Source organism: Urtica dioica, chromosome 10 (assembly GCF_054948205.1).
Source record: "Urtica dioica subsp. dioica isolate 48M chromosome 10, U.dioica_male_clone48M_v1_H2, whole genome shotgun sequence".
Lineage (NCBI taxonomy): Eukaryota > Viridiplantae > Streptophyta > Magnoliopsida > Rosales > Urticaceae > Urtica > Urtica dioica.
Window position 1 is genome coordinate 4973031 of NC_142765.1, and position 16317 is coordinate 4989347.

Consider the following 16317-nt stretch of genomic DNA (forward strand, 5'->3'; position numbering starts at 1 on the left):
AAAATACATAAAAAAAATTATACAAAATATATTGATGAAGGAGGGAGAAAAAAAACCAATATAAATAAAAAAAAATTTACAAAATATTAAAAACAAAAACAAAAAAAGAAAGGCAAAGAAATAAGAAAAAAGAAAAAAGAAAAAAAAAACTGGAAACGCACAAAGAAAAAAAAAACTGGAAACGAAAAAAAAAAAAAAAAAACTGCCACGTGTCGCCGCCTGGTGACGCCACGTGGCGGCTTGTGGATGAAAGTTGGAAGGGGAGTTTGTGTTTATTATCTATGTTATAGATATATAGGAATTTATGGGATTTCATTTCACGTGGCTGAGAAATAAATGATGGAAAACAACATAGACCAAGACTCGAGTCAACTTGTCATCTTGCTAGACCCTGTGGCAATGGATTATGAAAGTTCTGTGAAATTCTGATTAGTTGCAAAGGCAAGATGTCGCACACAATGTGTTGACAATGTGTCCGACAACTTGCTTGAACACAGATATGGATAAACAACAAAACAGTGCAGTAAACAAAGTACACAAGATATGGTTACCCAGTTCGGTGAAACACACCTACATCTGGGGGCACGCTGCCAGTGGAAATGATTTTCACTATCTTGTAGTCAATAGTACACACAAGTTTTATATCTGATTACAATCAACAAATCAATAAAACCTAGAGACTATTACTACCAGTGATCACCTAGACAGGGACTCCCCCTGAATTTGAGCTCCGTCTCAATTCCACTCTTCGAGCAACCTCCTGGCTCGGATGACCTTCAGTCTTCAGCAGTACGTGAACCTTCAATCACGAGAACACAAGAACCCAACTCTCACATACACTCAATCTGTGGAACAGTGTTTGAGAGAATACACCACTTAAAACCAAAACACACAGCCTCCCAGTCCGCCGGTCTTGCACGTCTAAGAGCTCTGAGTGTTTGATCAAAAGTGTCAAGGCTGCTAAGGGAGAGCGCATGGCTTTTATAGCAGCTGGACAATCCTGGAAGATATCTCGGGTTTCCTTACCCGGCCTCAAGCGAATATCACAGAATAAAAACTCCATCAAAGCGAATATCATGCAATGAAAACAGCAGCGAAAGATATCTTGCAATGAAGGCTCTAGCGAGGCAGATATGTTGTAATGAAGACAGCAGCGAGGCAATAACACAGCAATAAGTCACCAGCAAAGCAATCTGTCAAAACTGGAAACTTGCCGGAAATACTGTCTGCACACACGAGGAAAGATGTCAAACCAGAAGTGAAAACATAACACCCGACATCTTTCCATACCACTTGCACTAAAAAATAAAGCCAGCAAAACAACGTATCAACAATCTCCCCCTTTGGCTATTTTTTAGGCAAGCACTTCCAGGACCAGTTCTCATACAAGCAACATGACCAGAGAGAGAGTCAAAATAAATGACCTCATGATACCTCTCCCCCTGATTGCCTCAAAAAGATACCAAAGGCAATGATCGATCAACACAGAGGGAGGAACAACAGCCTGTAAAGGAAATGAGAACTAGGAAAACAACATATCATTCATCAGAAAGTACGAGAAAGTTGTCTTACAAAACATCCAAACGAAACACATTAGTCTGAAGCACACAGGAGCAGTAGCAAAAGATGTCTTAAAAAGAGAATATTACAGACCAGAAAAGAAAAACCGGATCAACCAACAATATCCTGATCATTCTCAGAGACATAATCATCGTCTTCAGTTTCAGATTCTTCAGCGGCTTCAGAAACATGAGTCCCAACGGCTTGACCTGGCTGAGAAGAGGTAGCAGAGCTCGGGGCAGTAAGGTCCTTGATAAGAGCTTCACACTTGATTTTCCTGGAGGAGAGAGTCTCGATGGTCTTTTTCAGAGTCTCAACTTCTTCAAGAAGTTCCTTCACCACTTTTCTCTGAACATCTTCAGTCATGGATCTCAAGTGAAGATCGCTCGCAGGGGCGTCAGATGTCTCGTCAGAAGGTCTGACAAGATCCTGAACATGTTTCCCTTCAAATAATTTGGGATTGAAGGTAAGAGCACCAGGACGTTTACCCACCACATCTGAACTCCTCAAGATGTTCTTGTTTTGATCAAGCAGGATCCCAGTGATAAGAGAGGGAAAGCCGATGGGAAGCTTTACTGCAAAAGACTTGGCATGTTTTGCCAAGTGATCAAAAACAAAATCACCAAAGTCAAATGAGGAGCGAATACCTATCTGGAATATGAGCCGAGCGAGATCTGCCGTGATGCTAGACCCATGAGAGGAGGGAGCCCAATTGGCGATGCCAATGCGATACAGGACGAAATATTTGACAGTAAGCTCGGCTGAAGGCAAAGTTCCCTTTGAAGGCCAGACCTTGGTCTCGTTTTCAGTGATTTCTTGCACGATGATGTCCAGAGAAGGTACCCGATCAGCTGTGATGATCTTCCCACGACCCAAGAACTTGTTGATCACATCGGGAGAGATCTCAAAGCAGTGACCTCTGACAAAGACCTTCCTGAACTCTGGGTCTTCTGGAGAATCAAAGGAAGGGGAAAGATTAACAACGAATTCCTTTACCAGCGCAGGATAGAACACCCCAATGCTAGTGACAGTCCTTAGCATCTCGGCGTCGTGAAGGAGCTCCATAATCGCATCAATTTTCTGCGCCTCAGGGGATAATTCCTTTTCAGGAAAAATGGCACGATGGTACATATATCTCCACTTGAGAACACCATCTTCTTTGTGGAAGGAGACATTATCCATGGGAGCAGCGGGGATATTCTTCGGGAGCTTTTGCCCTCCTACAGACTTCTTGTTTCCCAAACCAAGAGGGATAACAGATTCTTCTTCTTCAACCACCTGGTCATCAACAACCGGAGACAAGGGAGTCTGAGCCGACTTCTTAACCCGTTTCTTAATCATGCCCATCTTTTCCTTTTTCTTTTTCTGGACCGGGATGAGGACAGCAGAAGTGCTTTCTTCCGGAGACTTCTTCTTCTTCCTCTTCTCCGACAGAAGAGTGGCTAAGCAAACATCATCATCTCTCTGAATCTTCTTCTTCAGAGATGCGAGAATATCCTCTGCATCATCCTGAACATGATCTCCCTTCCTCTTTTGCCCCAGAGAAGATGTGGGCACATCTTTCGTGACATCTTTATTCAAGCCCATCATGTCTCCAATGGCATCCTCAGGAGTAGGCTCATGAACATCGGGAAGCGAATTCCTATCCCTAGAACTATCAATAGGGATATTAGAAGCTTTAGGGTTACCTCGAACAATCTTGTGAGGACTCTCGATAGGGGATTCTCCAGAACTTCTTCTTCTTCAGGATCAGCTTTGTCTCGTGTCTTTTCTGTGGAGGAACTGCTGGAGCTTGCTTCTCCAGTGATGTCAGTGATGGAAAGAGCAGCTTTCTTGAGGATTGCGCTTCTGGCGGCGGAAAGAGATGGGTTCTTAGGAGGACCCGATGACCCAGCGATCGCACCTCCGGCCTGACCATCGGCGCGTATGCTGGGTCTCAGACCTCGAACCCTTACCCCGTGCATGTTTCTTTCTGCGCCAGGTTTCTTTGTTGCGACATTTTTCTTCTTCATTGTGGCTTTCTCTGAGGGAGTGGTAGTACTGATCCCACTTCTTGTGCCAACCATTTTGAATAAGATTTTTGGGAAACTGCCACACAGATAACTGTCAAAAGGGGTAAGAAAGCAAATATGGGAAACAAAGCTTAAGAGCGCCGAAGAAGAATGGGAAATTTCGAAATTCAAGCAAGAAATAACTTCCCCTTTTTTCTCGGGAGAGTAACCGTCTGCATGAGTGAGAACATGGCATGGAGAAATACGACGTCGTGACATGTAGTGGGCCTTGATCGTTCTTAGGCCCAGAGAGACAACAATTGGTATTTTAGCCCGGCAAACCAGTCGAATGGGCCAACCAGATACATGGGCCCATGAGAGAAAAAACACAACAGTAATGTGAACAAGAATCAGCGAAGGATTAGCACATAAGTTAAGATAAAAAAATCCTCCAAAAAACAGTAATTGCTATTGATCAATAACGCATAACCCAAGAGAAGATCTGAGATTTTCAAACCGGTTAGCATCCAAAGCCTTGGTGAAAATATCTGCAAGCTGTTTCTCGGTGTGAATGTATTCGAGTTTGATCTTCTTTTCTTCTACAAGATCTCGAATGAAATGATGTCTGATCTCAATGTGCTTGGTCTTACTGTGTTGAACTGGATTCTTTGAGATGTTGATCGCGCTAATGTTGTCGCAGAACAATGTCATGACATCTTGTCCAACATCATATTCAGCGAGCATCTGCTTCATCCAGAGGAGCTGAGTGCAACTACTCCCAGCAGCGATGTATTCAGCCTCAGCTGTGGACAAGGAAACACAGTTTTGCTTCTTGCTGAACCAGGAGATGAGATTGTTTCCAAGATAGAAACATCCACCAGAAGTACTCTTTCGATCAACCGTGCTACCTGCCCAGTCAGCATCACAGTATCCCACAAGCGTAGAAGAAGTATCATAGGTATACAGTAAGCCAAAGTTAGCAGTTCATGAGATGTACCTTATGATTAGCTTAGCTTGAGCCAGATGACTAGCTTTGGGATTGGCTTGATAGCGCGCACATACACCTACTGAGTAGGCTATGTCTGGTCGGCTGGCAGTGAGGTAAAGAAGGCTGCCAATAATACTCCTGTAGAGGCTTTGATCAACAGATTCTCCATGCTCATCCTTAGTGAGTTTGATGTGAGTAGCGGCAGGGGTCCGCTTGTGAGAAAATTTTTCCAGGCCAAACTTCTTCACCAAGTTTTTGGCATACTTACTTTGGGAAATGAAGATACCATCACTCATTTGTTTGATCTGAAAGCCCAGAAAGTAGTTTAATTCGCCGACCATACTCATCTCAAACTCTGACTGCATTTGTCGAACAAAAAGATCCACCATCTTGTTTGACATTCCTCCAAAGACGATGTCGTCAACATAGATCTGAGCTATCATGAGATTTCCATTCTCCTTTTTCACGAACAAAGTCTTGTCAACGCCACCTCGGGTATAACCATTCTGCACAAGAAATTGGGTCAGTCTCTCATACCACGCACGAGGAGCCTGCTTAAGGCCATAGAAAGCTTTTCTGAGTTTGTAGACATGCTGTGGAGAGCTGGGATCTGTAAACCCTTTTGGTTGTGCTACATAGACTTCCTCATTCAGGTACCCATTGAGGAAAGCACTCTTAACATCCATCTGATAGAGCTTGATCAAGAGTACCATTCCAGTTGACCTCCCAGACTAGAATCATGTGCCTGCGCAGAGTGTGACGGCTCTTATGAACTCGATTCATAACGAGTACCGCTTCGTTTACGCTCATCCCGACACTGGCAAGCTTGTGCCTGCAGATCCTATTTGCAACGAGATTGATATGGCTCTTCTTCAAGACATTTTGCGGGAGCAAGGATCTCGCTAAAAACGAAACTCCCGAAGGCTATAACCAGGAAGCCTGGTTGAAAGCAATAGAGACGTTCGACTCGCCGTAGCATAAGGTATGAGTTGAACTTCCGATGGTTATTTGAATTTCTTAATATTGAACCTAACAAAGTATGCCCGCAACCGGGAAAATTCGAAGAAGAAAAAGAAGAAGACGAAGGCGAGACAAGGGTCGCTTAGTTTTTTTGGTCTTCGCTCGAGGAACGTAAGTCGCTTAATATTAATATGCAATATATATATATATATATATATATATATATATATATATATATATATATATATATGTGATTCATATTTTAATGTTGAAAAATTACAGCGAAGGGAAGATGGGAGTATAGGCTCGGCTTTAGCGATATGGTCAGAAAAACACCATGGCGCTAAGGGATCGTGGACGACGGACTTCGCGAAGTCACAATTCGTAAGTTATTTGTTTTATTTACTATATTTAATTACTTAAATTATTATTATCTGATAAGCTTTTTGTGGTTTTTTTTTTGAAGGATCAAATCACCCCCCAAACGATAGATATTTTGCGGGAAGCGGATGAGCAAAACACCGTGATCTCCCAAGAAGATGCAGAGATGTACGCGATGCGCGACGTTTTGGGAGTACGCAGAGACTTGGAAGTCGGTTTAGGGCCTTCGATCCCAAGGTCATCGCTGGGTGTTGCCCAAAAGCTAGATAGAGGCTCGTCAAGTTCGTCATCTCAGACCAATCTATTGGTTGCCGAGATGCGAGCTCAGATGGATGCCCAACAAGCCGAGCTGCAGGAGATGCGGCAACAGATCGCCTTCCTCAGCTAGATGCACAGCCAGCCTCCCACGACTCCCCAACCTCCGTCTGGACCGCAACCAGGTGTGACTGATCAGCAGACGCCAGGTTCCACGCCGGGTTCTACGCCTGGTTCTATGGATTTCTTGCGAGACCGTCCTTACGGAAGCGGCGGAATGAGCGGCAGCGCGTCAGGCAGCGGTGGACGAGGACGCGGAAGCGGTTCCCGAAGTTCTGGAAACTTATTCGGTAGAGGGAATTCTACTATCGATAAGTTTTATAGGAAAAAAAATTAGGAATTAATTTTTTCGCTTTTTTAGAATGAATTTGTATTTTTAATTAAGAATTCTATTTTCAGAATATTATTTCTAATTAATTTAGAATTTTATTAATTAATTTTTATTTAATTCTAAATGAATTTTGATTTAATTTTCTAATTTTGTAATTTTTTTTAATTAAAAAAATATATTCGGTGCGACAATGTCGCACCCGATATGAATTTACCCGTCAATTTCAATAAATTTGGCAGAAAAATAGCTTGGGCATTTGGTGCGACATGTTGCACCTGAAAGTGTCGCACCTAAATGTATGATTATTATGTGCGACATGTCGCACCTAATGCCTTTAGCGACGAGCTTTTAGGTGCGACTTGGTCGCACCTAATAAACTTTTAGGTGTGACATTAGACGTATTTGGTGCGATATACGTCGCACCGGATGACGATTTTTGTCCTAGTGTTACATTGCCAAATCTATATACTTTGGTAGCTTCATCAAAGCGATTACCATACTTTAGATATTGCACGACATAGATATATGTGACCCAAACATTAAGCAAAATCACTTATTTGAAGAATTAAGTCACTTAGAATTTAAAGTTTCCAAATTGGCCAACGTTTAAAAAATCTTTATAAAACAGCCAATTTATATGCATGATTTAATCTTCTTCTTTTTGTTATAATATCTTGACTGTGATTTCATGTACTAAGATGTTCAATTGGTTGTCCAAAGTATATATCTACATGCCTATGTCTTTATTCAAAGAATAATATATTGATATATGTCTAATTATAAATATATATGCAAGTTCATGTCCACAATTAATCAAAAAACTTGCATAACTCATATAGATTTATATATGTGTTAAAGACTATATTATGTAGGGCATCGGGCTCTTTTTAGTTCTCCATCTCTCATATTATTTTTATAGTTTTGCGCTTCAAGTTATAAAAGTTTGTATATAAGGAGTTTACTTGTTCTCCAAGCAAGTGGGCTTGGGCTTGGGCCTTGGCGGAACCGTATGCGAGAAGGCGTCTCATGAGGACCATGCAATGTTCGTATTATTGTGGAATTTGTGACAGTATCAATAGTGATTTTTACACATTATGTTTTTAGCCACTCATAAAAATAACCAAATGTTAAATTCAAGTTTTATTATTTATTATTTTTTAGTTTAGTGAGAACTATATGTTACGTCTCAAGTTTTTGAGTTTGCTTTGAAAAAAAAAAAAAAAAAAAAAAGTCTTTGAGTTTGTCGTCCCTTAAGATTGTGTAAATCAAATTTTTAGAATGTTGATACGTTGTTTTGCTGGCTTTATTTTTTAGTGCAAGTGGTATGGAAAGATGTCGGGTGTTATGTTTTCACTTCTGGTTTGACATCTTTCCTCTGTGTGTGCAGACAGTATTTCCGGCAAGTTTCCAGTTTTGACAGATTGCTTTGCTGGTGACTTATTGCTGTGTTATTGCCTCGCTGCTGTCTTCATTACAAGATATCTGCCTCGCTGGAGCCTTCATTGCAAGATATATTTCGCTGCTGTTTTCATTGCATGATATTCGCTTTGATGGAGTTTTTATTTTGTGATATTCGCTTGAGGCCGGGTAAGGAAACCCGAGATATCTTCCAGGATTGTCCAGCTGCTATAAAAGCCATGCGCTCTCCCTTAGCAGCCTTGACACTTTTGATCAAACACTCAGAGCTCTTAGACGTGCAAGACCGGCGGACTGGGAGGTTGTGTGTTTTGGTTTTAAGTGGTGTATTATCTCAAACACTGTTCCACAGATTGAGTGTATGTGAGAGTTGGGTTCTTGTGTTCTCGTGATTGAAGGTTCACGTACTGCTGAAGACTGAAGGTCATCCGAGCCAGGAGGTTGTTCGAAGAGTGGAATTGAGAGGGAGCTCAAATTCAGGGGGAGTCCCTGTCTAGGTGATCACTGGTAGTAATAGTCTCTAGGTTTTATTGATTTGTTGATTGTAATCAGATATAAACCTTGTGTGTACTATTGACTACAAGATAGTGAAAATCATTTCCACTGGCAGCGTGCCCCCAGATGTAGGTGTGTTTCACCGAACTGGGTAACCATATCTTGTGTACTTTGTTTACTGCACTGTTTTGTTGTTTATCCATATCTGTGTTCAAGCAAGTTGTCGGACACATTGTCAACACATTGTGTGCGACATCTTGCCTTTGCAACTAATCAGAATTTCATTGGTATCAGAGCAGGCACCTTGATCTCTTAGGTGGTTTCCTGTATTTTTTTTTCTGATTGCCTATTATGGATAGTTCCCGAGAAGGAGGTTTTGTCAATCGCCCTCCAGTACTCGACGGAACCAACTATGGATATTGGAAGGCACGCATGACCGCTTTCTTGAAGTCCCTTGATAGCCGAACATGGAAAGCTGTGATACACGGGTGGGAACCAACTATGGTACTAAAACTATGCTTTTACAATTAAACTCGAAATATGAATGCTTCTCCTAATTGTGTTTGCTATTATATTATGACAAGGACACCAACTTCTGGGGCTATGTATATTCCAGCTATTATGCAATTCCGTACCTGAAAAGAACCCGAGGGTACCATTCCGTCACACTTCTGCGCAGGCATATGAACGCTTGCTGTGTCTGATCGTAGCGAGGAAGAAGAAGAAGGCGTTTGGGGTTTTTAAACCCCTAAAACTATTAGGTGCGACGATGTCGCACCTAATAATCATATCCGGTGCGACATGTCGCACCGGATATGAAATCCAAAACCTAAAAAATTTCGGGGGAATATGCCTGACAACTTTAAATTTTAAAACTATTAGGTGCGACATTAGTCGCACCGAAAGATATTTGGTGCGACTTTGTCGCACCTAAAAGTAATAGGTGCGACAAAAACATATCCGGTGCGACAATGTCGCACCGGATACCACTAAACATTAGCGAAATTTTTAGTCATCTGGCGGAGTATCCGGTGCGACATGTCGCACCTAATATGGGCTTAGGTGCGACTATTAGGTGCGACATATCGCACCTTAAACTCCATTTTCAACAAGTTCATAAAAAAAAAGATTGAAAAAGACTCTCATTTGACTATAATTATAAACAAGACCTTGCATATTATCGATAAAATTCGAACTCAATTTTCGCTTAATTTTTTTCTCTTATTTCCTATTTCAATACCCTTTCGCACCAAAAATGTGAATTTGTAGTAGTGTAATTATCATTTAAGAGGATACATTTTTCAATACTTACCCTCAATTTCTGCTTTTCAAAAATCTGCCAGCAACAATAAGAAAAAGAAAAGAGAAACTTGGCCAAAATAACTGAAAATAAAACTTATGGTGTCCTTGAAGAAGACCACAATCTTATTAGCCATCAACCATTCAGTTACCAATCAGCTTGTCCCAACCAATTGTAGTCGTGAATTGTGCTTTCCTTCAAAATAGATGTGCATGGATCGGCCAAAAGAAAGAGAAAAAAGTTATTATACATCATATTGACATTTTTACATTGCTATATAGCAAACATTTCGTAAATATTAGATAAATGGTCACGTCCATATATTTAAACGCGTAAATACTCTACTTTTTTATTATTATTATTATTTCAATTAAAGAGCAACCCAAAAATGTCACATCATTTCTATGATCATTTACTTAGTATTTACGAAATGTTGGCTATTTAGTAATGTAAAAGTGTAAATATCGCTAGTAATTATTTGAAAAAAAATGTTTTGATTATGTTGTTCAAACTTCAAAGAATATGCAAGCCGATGAAGAAATATTTGATCTTTGTAATTTTTTTTTCTTATCGAATTTATCTTTGTAATTTATATTTTAATATGTTATGCGTGTGATGGCTCTGCGTGTGATCTCAGATATAGAATGGCATAATAGCTGGAATAAACATAGCCCCAGAAGTTGGTGTCCTTGTCATAATATGATAGCACACAAAATTAGGAGAAGCATTCATATTTCAGAATTCTAGAGTTTAATTGTAAAAGCATAGTTTTAGTACCATAGTCTGAACAGACTTTGTAATGTCTGGGGTCTCTGCAAACATGAAGACTGGAGTTATCCCAGCATTGTTGACCAGATGATCCACTAAATCAAGGGAAAAAAAACTAGCCTTTCAAAAACAAGCATATACATTTGGTGGAAAGAAAGGAAAGATTTAGTCTCTGAGCGATTTATGCAATTGATATATCGGTTGATGACAATTTTTTGAGCAAGGTGGTCCACAAACTAATGATTTTGCAGTATTTTAGTTATTTTCATGAAATTATTATTATATAATTATTAATTTTTAATTTTTAATGAAATTTAACACTTAAAGAAATTATTTGCAAATGAAGATTACTTCTTAATTTTATAGAAGAAGCTAATAAAATTATATTCTTTTTAAAAAATAAATAAAAGTTAAAACATTTTTGAAGTTTTAGTTTTAGATTTGATTTTGTTTTAATGATACTTTTTACATGATAAACAAATTATTTAAGTTTGTATATACGTTCTGAGTTATTTATTTAAGAGATGTTACAAATAGTATATGAGGATCGTTTTGCTCAAGGAATATTGCTCCAAAAATATTATAAAAAAAACCCTTTATTTGATTTTCTTCCAAACTTACATCTTCCATAGTAACCAATGGTCTCTTCAACCATCCTTTGACAATCTTGAACCTTTGAAACATCTGCTTTGATAATCATTACATCTTTGCAGCCCAACAGAGTGGCAATGCTAGCCACTGATCTCAGCCTGTTTTCTCTTCTGGCCACAAGGGCAAGCCTAGCTCCTCTTCTTGAATACTCATAGGCCATTCTCTTCCAAACAGACCATTTATATCACATAAGAAAAATAAAAACAATTGTTGTTTCATTGTAGATGTGTTTCATTTTTTTTACCTCGCCAATGCCAGAGGAGGCTCCGGTGATGAGAATTACTTTCCCCATCAAGTTCTCGCTGAAGACGGGTCTTGTTATGGCACAGAAGATGTACTTCAAGAAAATATATAATGGAAGTATAGATATCATAATTGTGAAGGTACTGATAGGGATCATGATGTTCAATAGCATGTTGATGAATTCCATGACTTCCTTGGGTTTGAAGTTGAACATATACTGAGCTCGGCAGAGAGAAATGTTCGACTGTTTTGTCTCTGTTTTATATAGGTCCCTCCTTTTTGTAGTCAACTAAGCCACGTAGTAGTTTGCATGGATTGAAGACTACACGTACATTCTTTGCAAAAAATATATAAAATGAACAAAAGGAACGTCTTTCCAAAGAAAAAAAAAAACAAAAGGGACGATTGTATTATTATTTAACAGATATTTCTTGTGTACTGGCAATCTCTTTTCCTTTCCCCGCAAGCATATACGCTGCTCGAATTACTTGAAAGTTGAAACAATGCGAAGTTAATAGCGCTTTAATGGTTTTATATGGATGATGTCAGAGAGAGGGTAATGAGTGGAACTATAATGTTGATGAAAGTTCGAGTCAAATGCCTCTTATGGTTTTATAAGATGATAATTTTGGTATTGAGTTTGAGGATTTTATGTATCTATTTGAATATATAATCTATTTATTCTTTGTTTTGATATCCTTGAAGTTATAGATGCTACATTAAGTAGTGTGTATATAGAATTATATATATTATTGTTACAAATTAGTCTTAAATTCATTAAAGTTATAGTTTTAAATCGAAATCCATCTTCTACCAGACCCCGCTTGTCATGAACTCATTAGATATTGATATGATTAGGTGTTTTTTTTTTTTTTTTTTTTTTTTTTTTTTTTTTTTTGTTGTTGTTGTTGTCGCCGTCGTTTTGTCAATAGATATCATTTTTTAAGCTATAAAAACCAAAAAAATCGGAGTTTGGTGAGGCCATTTCGCCGATTGAAACCCTAAAATTTTATCACATTGGCGAAGACGAAGATCGGCGACAGACTGGTGCGATTTCGACCAAGCCCAGGTAATTTTAACAGATCCTTCCAAAATTCAATATCATTTAAGCGATTTCAGCGTGATTTCGTCTTCGTTCCCGTCGTTTACTCATCTTAGTGTTTCGGCCATGTAGTTTTGAATCGTTGTGATTTTTTTTTTGTGGGTAAAATGTTGCAGAATGAAACATGCTCATTTATGTTGTGAGATCCACATATTTTTTTTTTCAATTTTTTAAGAGGTTTCAAAAATATTTGGTGTTAATCGTTGATTATCAATGTTAATAATGTTCCGAAAATTAAAGTTAAACTTGTCGTTGGTTGTCGAAATGTTTATTTCCATCAATATAAAATAATGATGATAATTGTGGGAGTGGAAATCGCCCCCTTCCACCAGGCCAGTTGGACCAACTAAGCCCAAGGCAAGTTCGGTCCAAAGGGGATGAAAACAATCGATAGATCGGCCCAAAGCCCAGTTCGGCCTAAAAATCCAAAGTAAAGGCGAGATCGGCCCAAGACAATAGCAAGGGGTACTTCATCAAAAATCGAATCCTAGTTCGACCCGGGCCAAAAAATGCTCTTAGACGATCCCGCCAATTAATCGAAACGGGCGGTCTCCTAAGAAACGGTCAAATCGCCTAAACATGCGGATATATGCGAGATTGGAGGATCGAAGACCGGCTCTGCACGTACACGTGTATCGAATTAAAGAGGTAGCAGAATCAGCGAGCTGGCTATAAAACTTCGTTCCATCTTCATTTTACGACTACTGAATATTTTGGGAAAAGATTGCCATATATTTTTCTGGATTCATTATTTTATTTGGAGCTTTCCTGCTTATTCTCGTTCGAATTTCATATTCTTGTAAGGTTTACATTCAATAATCAATAAAAGGAATCCTATTTCGCTCTTTCTATATTCGAATTCGTATTATCTGTTAATTTCTTTCAGATTTCGATTTAATCTTCATAATCGGATTCTGAGACCCTTAATCCATGTAAATAAATATACGAGACAATTCAAATAAATCTGGTATAGATTGTTGGGACAAGAAATCGGCTCAACAATTTGGCGCCGTCTGTGGGAAATTTATCAGAAACCTAACGCCGAAGAAGACAGATCGGATCTGTAAGAATGTCTTCTAATAGCGAGCACGAAATCCCGGTTTCTGGAGCCGATCCGGAGACATGAGCTCTCCTGTTGAAACTCGTTGAAACCACCGCCGAATTCCAGAGATCAACCCGATCCCAGTTCGATAGCCTGATAGCTGCGCAATCTTCACTCCAAGAGCAGCTCGACGTTGGGCGAGCTATTATGCTGAGTTCGACCGGTCCGCCTATCGCAAACGGACAAAGGTTCGCCCCACCCGGGAGACGACTAAGCTTTTCCGGGATCCACATGTCGCCCGATACGGCCGAAATTGGTCAGTTCGATGTACAAGCCGAGGCCAGTGTTTGGCGACCTACCACCCCCGCCTCCAGGATGCCATCCTCCTGGGTATGTTCCTCAAGTCGTCAACCTCTCCCGCGAGGAAGGAGTTCCTGAGGAACCGAACTATTTCGAGCCGGTAGTTTGTCCGGAAGAAGGAAACCCTCAGAGAGGAGAAATCCGAACTGGGGGAGAACAGTTCGCCATAGAAATCTCGAGGGATGATCACCCCGCGTTCAACGCCTTCCGTCAAATGGTGGAGGAGAAGTTCCGGGCTATAGACTCCCTAATGCACTACGCCACGAGCTCGGCCCCCGAGATTGATCGGTTAGTGGCAGATACTGGGCGAACCCCATTTGCTCTGTGTATTACCCAAGTCAGAGTTGGGGACACCGGAAAGATCAGGCTCCCCAAGTACTCTGGTATTTCCAACCCGAAAATGTATGTAACATGCCTTTCGCATCGCGATGGGACGAGCATGTCTGCGAGATAAGGAACGAGAAGCAGGATATTGCCAGTTATTCGATGAGAACCTGTCAGGAAGCGCCTTAGATTGGTTTTCATGTCTCGAAGAAGGGTCGATAAGTTCTTTTCAACAGCTGTCGGCCGCGTTCATTAAACACTACTCGATGTTAGTAGAAGATGAGGCGACCATGGCAGACCTATGGAACACCCAACAAGCCCGAGACGAAACCCTAAAAAGCTTCGTGACGAGGTTTAAAACTGTCATGTCAAAAATCCCTTCCGTGGAGGGAGAGTCGGCTTTGAACGCTCTAAAAAATGGACTATGGCACGAGTTCAGATTTCGAGAGGAAATGACCGTGAACAGACCACCCACCATCGAGGACGCGATTCATCGTGCCTCAAACTATGCAAAAGCTGAAGAAGAAAGGGCCCTCCTGTCCAAGAAGCATAAACCAAGGAAGGTCGCTTCTATGACACCTGTTCTGGCCATGGCCAGGACATCAGGAATGAGACCTTACCGAAACAATGAATTGAGGAAGCCTCCAAACATTCCAGAACATGCCTTTAACGTAAACGATGAGGGAGTTTCCGAAGGAGGCACCCCAAAATGGCCGCGTGACAAGAAAAAGTACTGCGACTTCCACAAGAATTACGGACACGACACTCTGGATTGCGTCGTGGCCCGAAAGGTACTTATTGAGAAGTACAAAAATGGAGAACTAAAGAATGTCGATCTGGGGCCATTGCCCCAGAAGAAGGAATTTAACAAAAACAGAACCCGAGGAAATCCCTCCCCGAAAAGGGGAAGGGCAAAGGAGGAAGATAACGACGTCCCCCAAGCAAAACCCCGGATCGACTATATCATGGGAGGTTCAAAGTTTTGCAGGGATAGCGTAAACTCAATTAAGGCACACCAACGTCAACTTAAAGGTACACCAAGATCACCTGGGTGCCGAAAGATAGAAGATACCACGATATCATTCAATGAGGACGATACCAAAAGGCTACATGGGCCCCAGGACGATGCTTTGATCATTGAACTCGAAGTGGGTAACTGCGTAGTTGCCAGAATCTTGGTTGATGGAGGAAGCTCTGTAGATGTAATATTCAAAACCACTTTGGATAGAATAAACATCGAGGAGGCTGAAATTGAGCACAAACCCAACCAGTTATTTGGATTCAATGGGGAAGTAACACCCTCCCTAGGAATCATTGAACTCCCTGTACGGGCTAGAGACATAAATCGGATGGTTGAATTTACCGTTCTTGACTGCCTATCCCCGTTCAACGCTATCCTCGGAAGACCTTGGATACATGGGATAAGGGCGGTACCATCAACCTACCACCTTTGCGTACGATTTCCGACTCCCAACGGGATACAAGAAATCAGAGGGAGCCAGGAGGCATCCCGAATTTGCTATATGAATAATCATAAAAAATCATCGAAAGCATCAGCCAAAAGAAAACAATTCGGAAGGTCCATCTAGCGAAGAAACCAATGAAGGCCAATAACAATTAATGGCCATCGGAAACGAGATCATCCATCCGCGTCCGATGGAAACTCAGAGGAGAAAGAGGAGCCTAATACGGAGTCAATAACACAGATTCAAATCGACGGAACTAACCCCGAGAGATGCGTAGGCATCGAGGCCAAGTTGAAAGGAAATATGCGTTGAGAACTGATTACATTTCTGAAGAAGAACAAGAAAACGTTTGCGTGGACAAAAGAGGACATGCCAGGTATAGACCTCGAAATCGCCGCACATCAACTCAACGTCGACCCCAGTTATAAGCCCGTAAAACAAAAGCGTAGGAAACTTGGCCTAGAGAGGGCTAAAGTGGTGAACGAAGAGGTAGAGCGCCTCTTAAAATCCGGTTTAATACGCGAAGTAAAATACCTCGATTGGCTCACCAAAAACGTCATCGTCAAGAAAAAGAACGGTAAATGGCGCGATGCGTCGACTATACCGATCTCAATAAAGCTTGTC

The 16317-nt window shown here is 40.7% G+C and overlaps 2 protein-coding genes across 2 annotated transcripts; one reads left to right on the forward strand and one right to left on the reverse strand.

The window, feature by feature from the left end:
- Positions 1-10431: 10431 nt before the first annotated feature.
- Positions 10432-11485, reverse strand: LOC149383202 (11-beta-hydroxysteroid dehydrogenase 1A-like). Its single transcript, XM_089629567.1, has 3 exons — positions 11401-11485; positions 11127-11319; positions 10432-10600 (listed from the first exon to the last, which is right to left on the reverse strand). The coding sequence occupies exons 1-3, from the start codon at positions 11446-11448 to the stop codon at positions 10488-10490; spliced, it is 354 nt and encodes a 117-aa protein (XP_089485693.1). The 5' UTR covers positions 11449-11485; the 3' UTR covers positions 10432-10487.
- A 2383-nt stretch (positions 11486-13868) lies between these two features.
- Positions 13869-15816, forward strand: LOC149383203 (uncharacterized). Its single transcript, XM_089627711.1, has 2 exons — positions 13869-14286; positions 14405-15816. Exons 1-2 carry the CDS (start codon positions 13869-13871, stop codon positions 15814-15816), a joined length of 1830 nt encoding a protein of 609 aa, XP_089483837.1.
- Positions 15817-16317: the final 501 nt, after the last annotated feature.

Bases quoted from the DNA above. Each gene is read 5' to 3' on its own strand.
- LOC149383203 (XM_089627711.1), top strand. From the start codon at position 13,869: ATGTACAAGCCGAGGCCAGTGTTTGGCGACCTACCACCCCCGCCTCCA. The intron at 14,287-14,404 runs GTATTTCCAACC...AGAACCTGTCAG, and splicing joins CAGGCTCCCCAAGTACTCTG to GAAGCGCCTTAGATTGGTTT.
- LOC149383202 (XM_089629567.1), bottom strand. From the start codon at position 11,448: ATGGGGAAAGTAATTCTCATCACCGGAGCCTCCTCTGGCATTGGCGAG. The intron at 11,320-11,400 runs GTAAAAAAAATG...TCTGTTTGGAAG, and splicing joins CCTCCTCTGGCATTGGCGAG to AGAATGGCCTATGAGTATTC. The intron at 10,601-11,126 runs GTAAGTTTGGAA...CCCTTGATTTAG, and splicing joins CATTGGTTACTATGGAAGAT to TGGATCATCTGGTCAACAAT.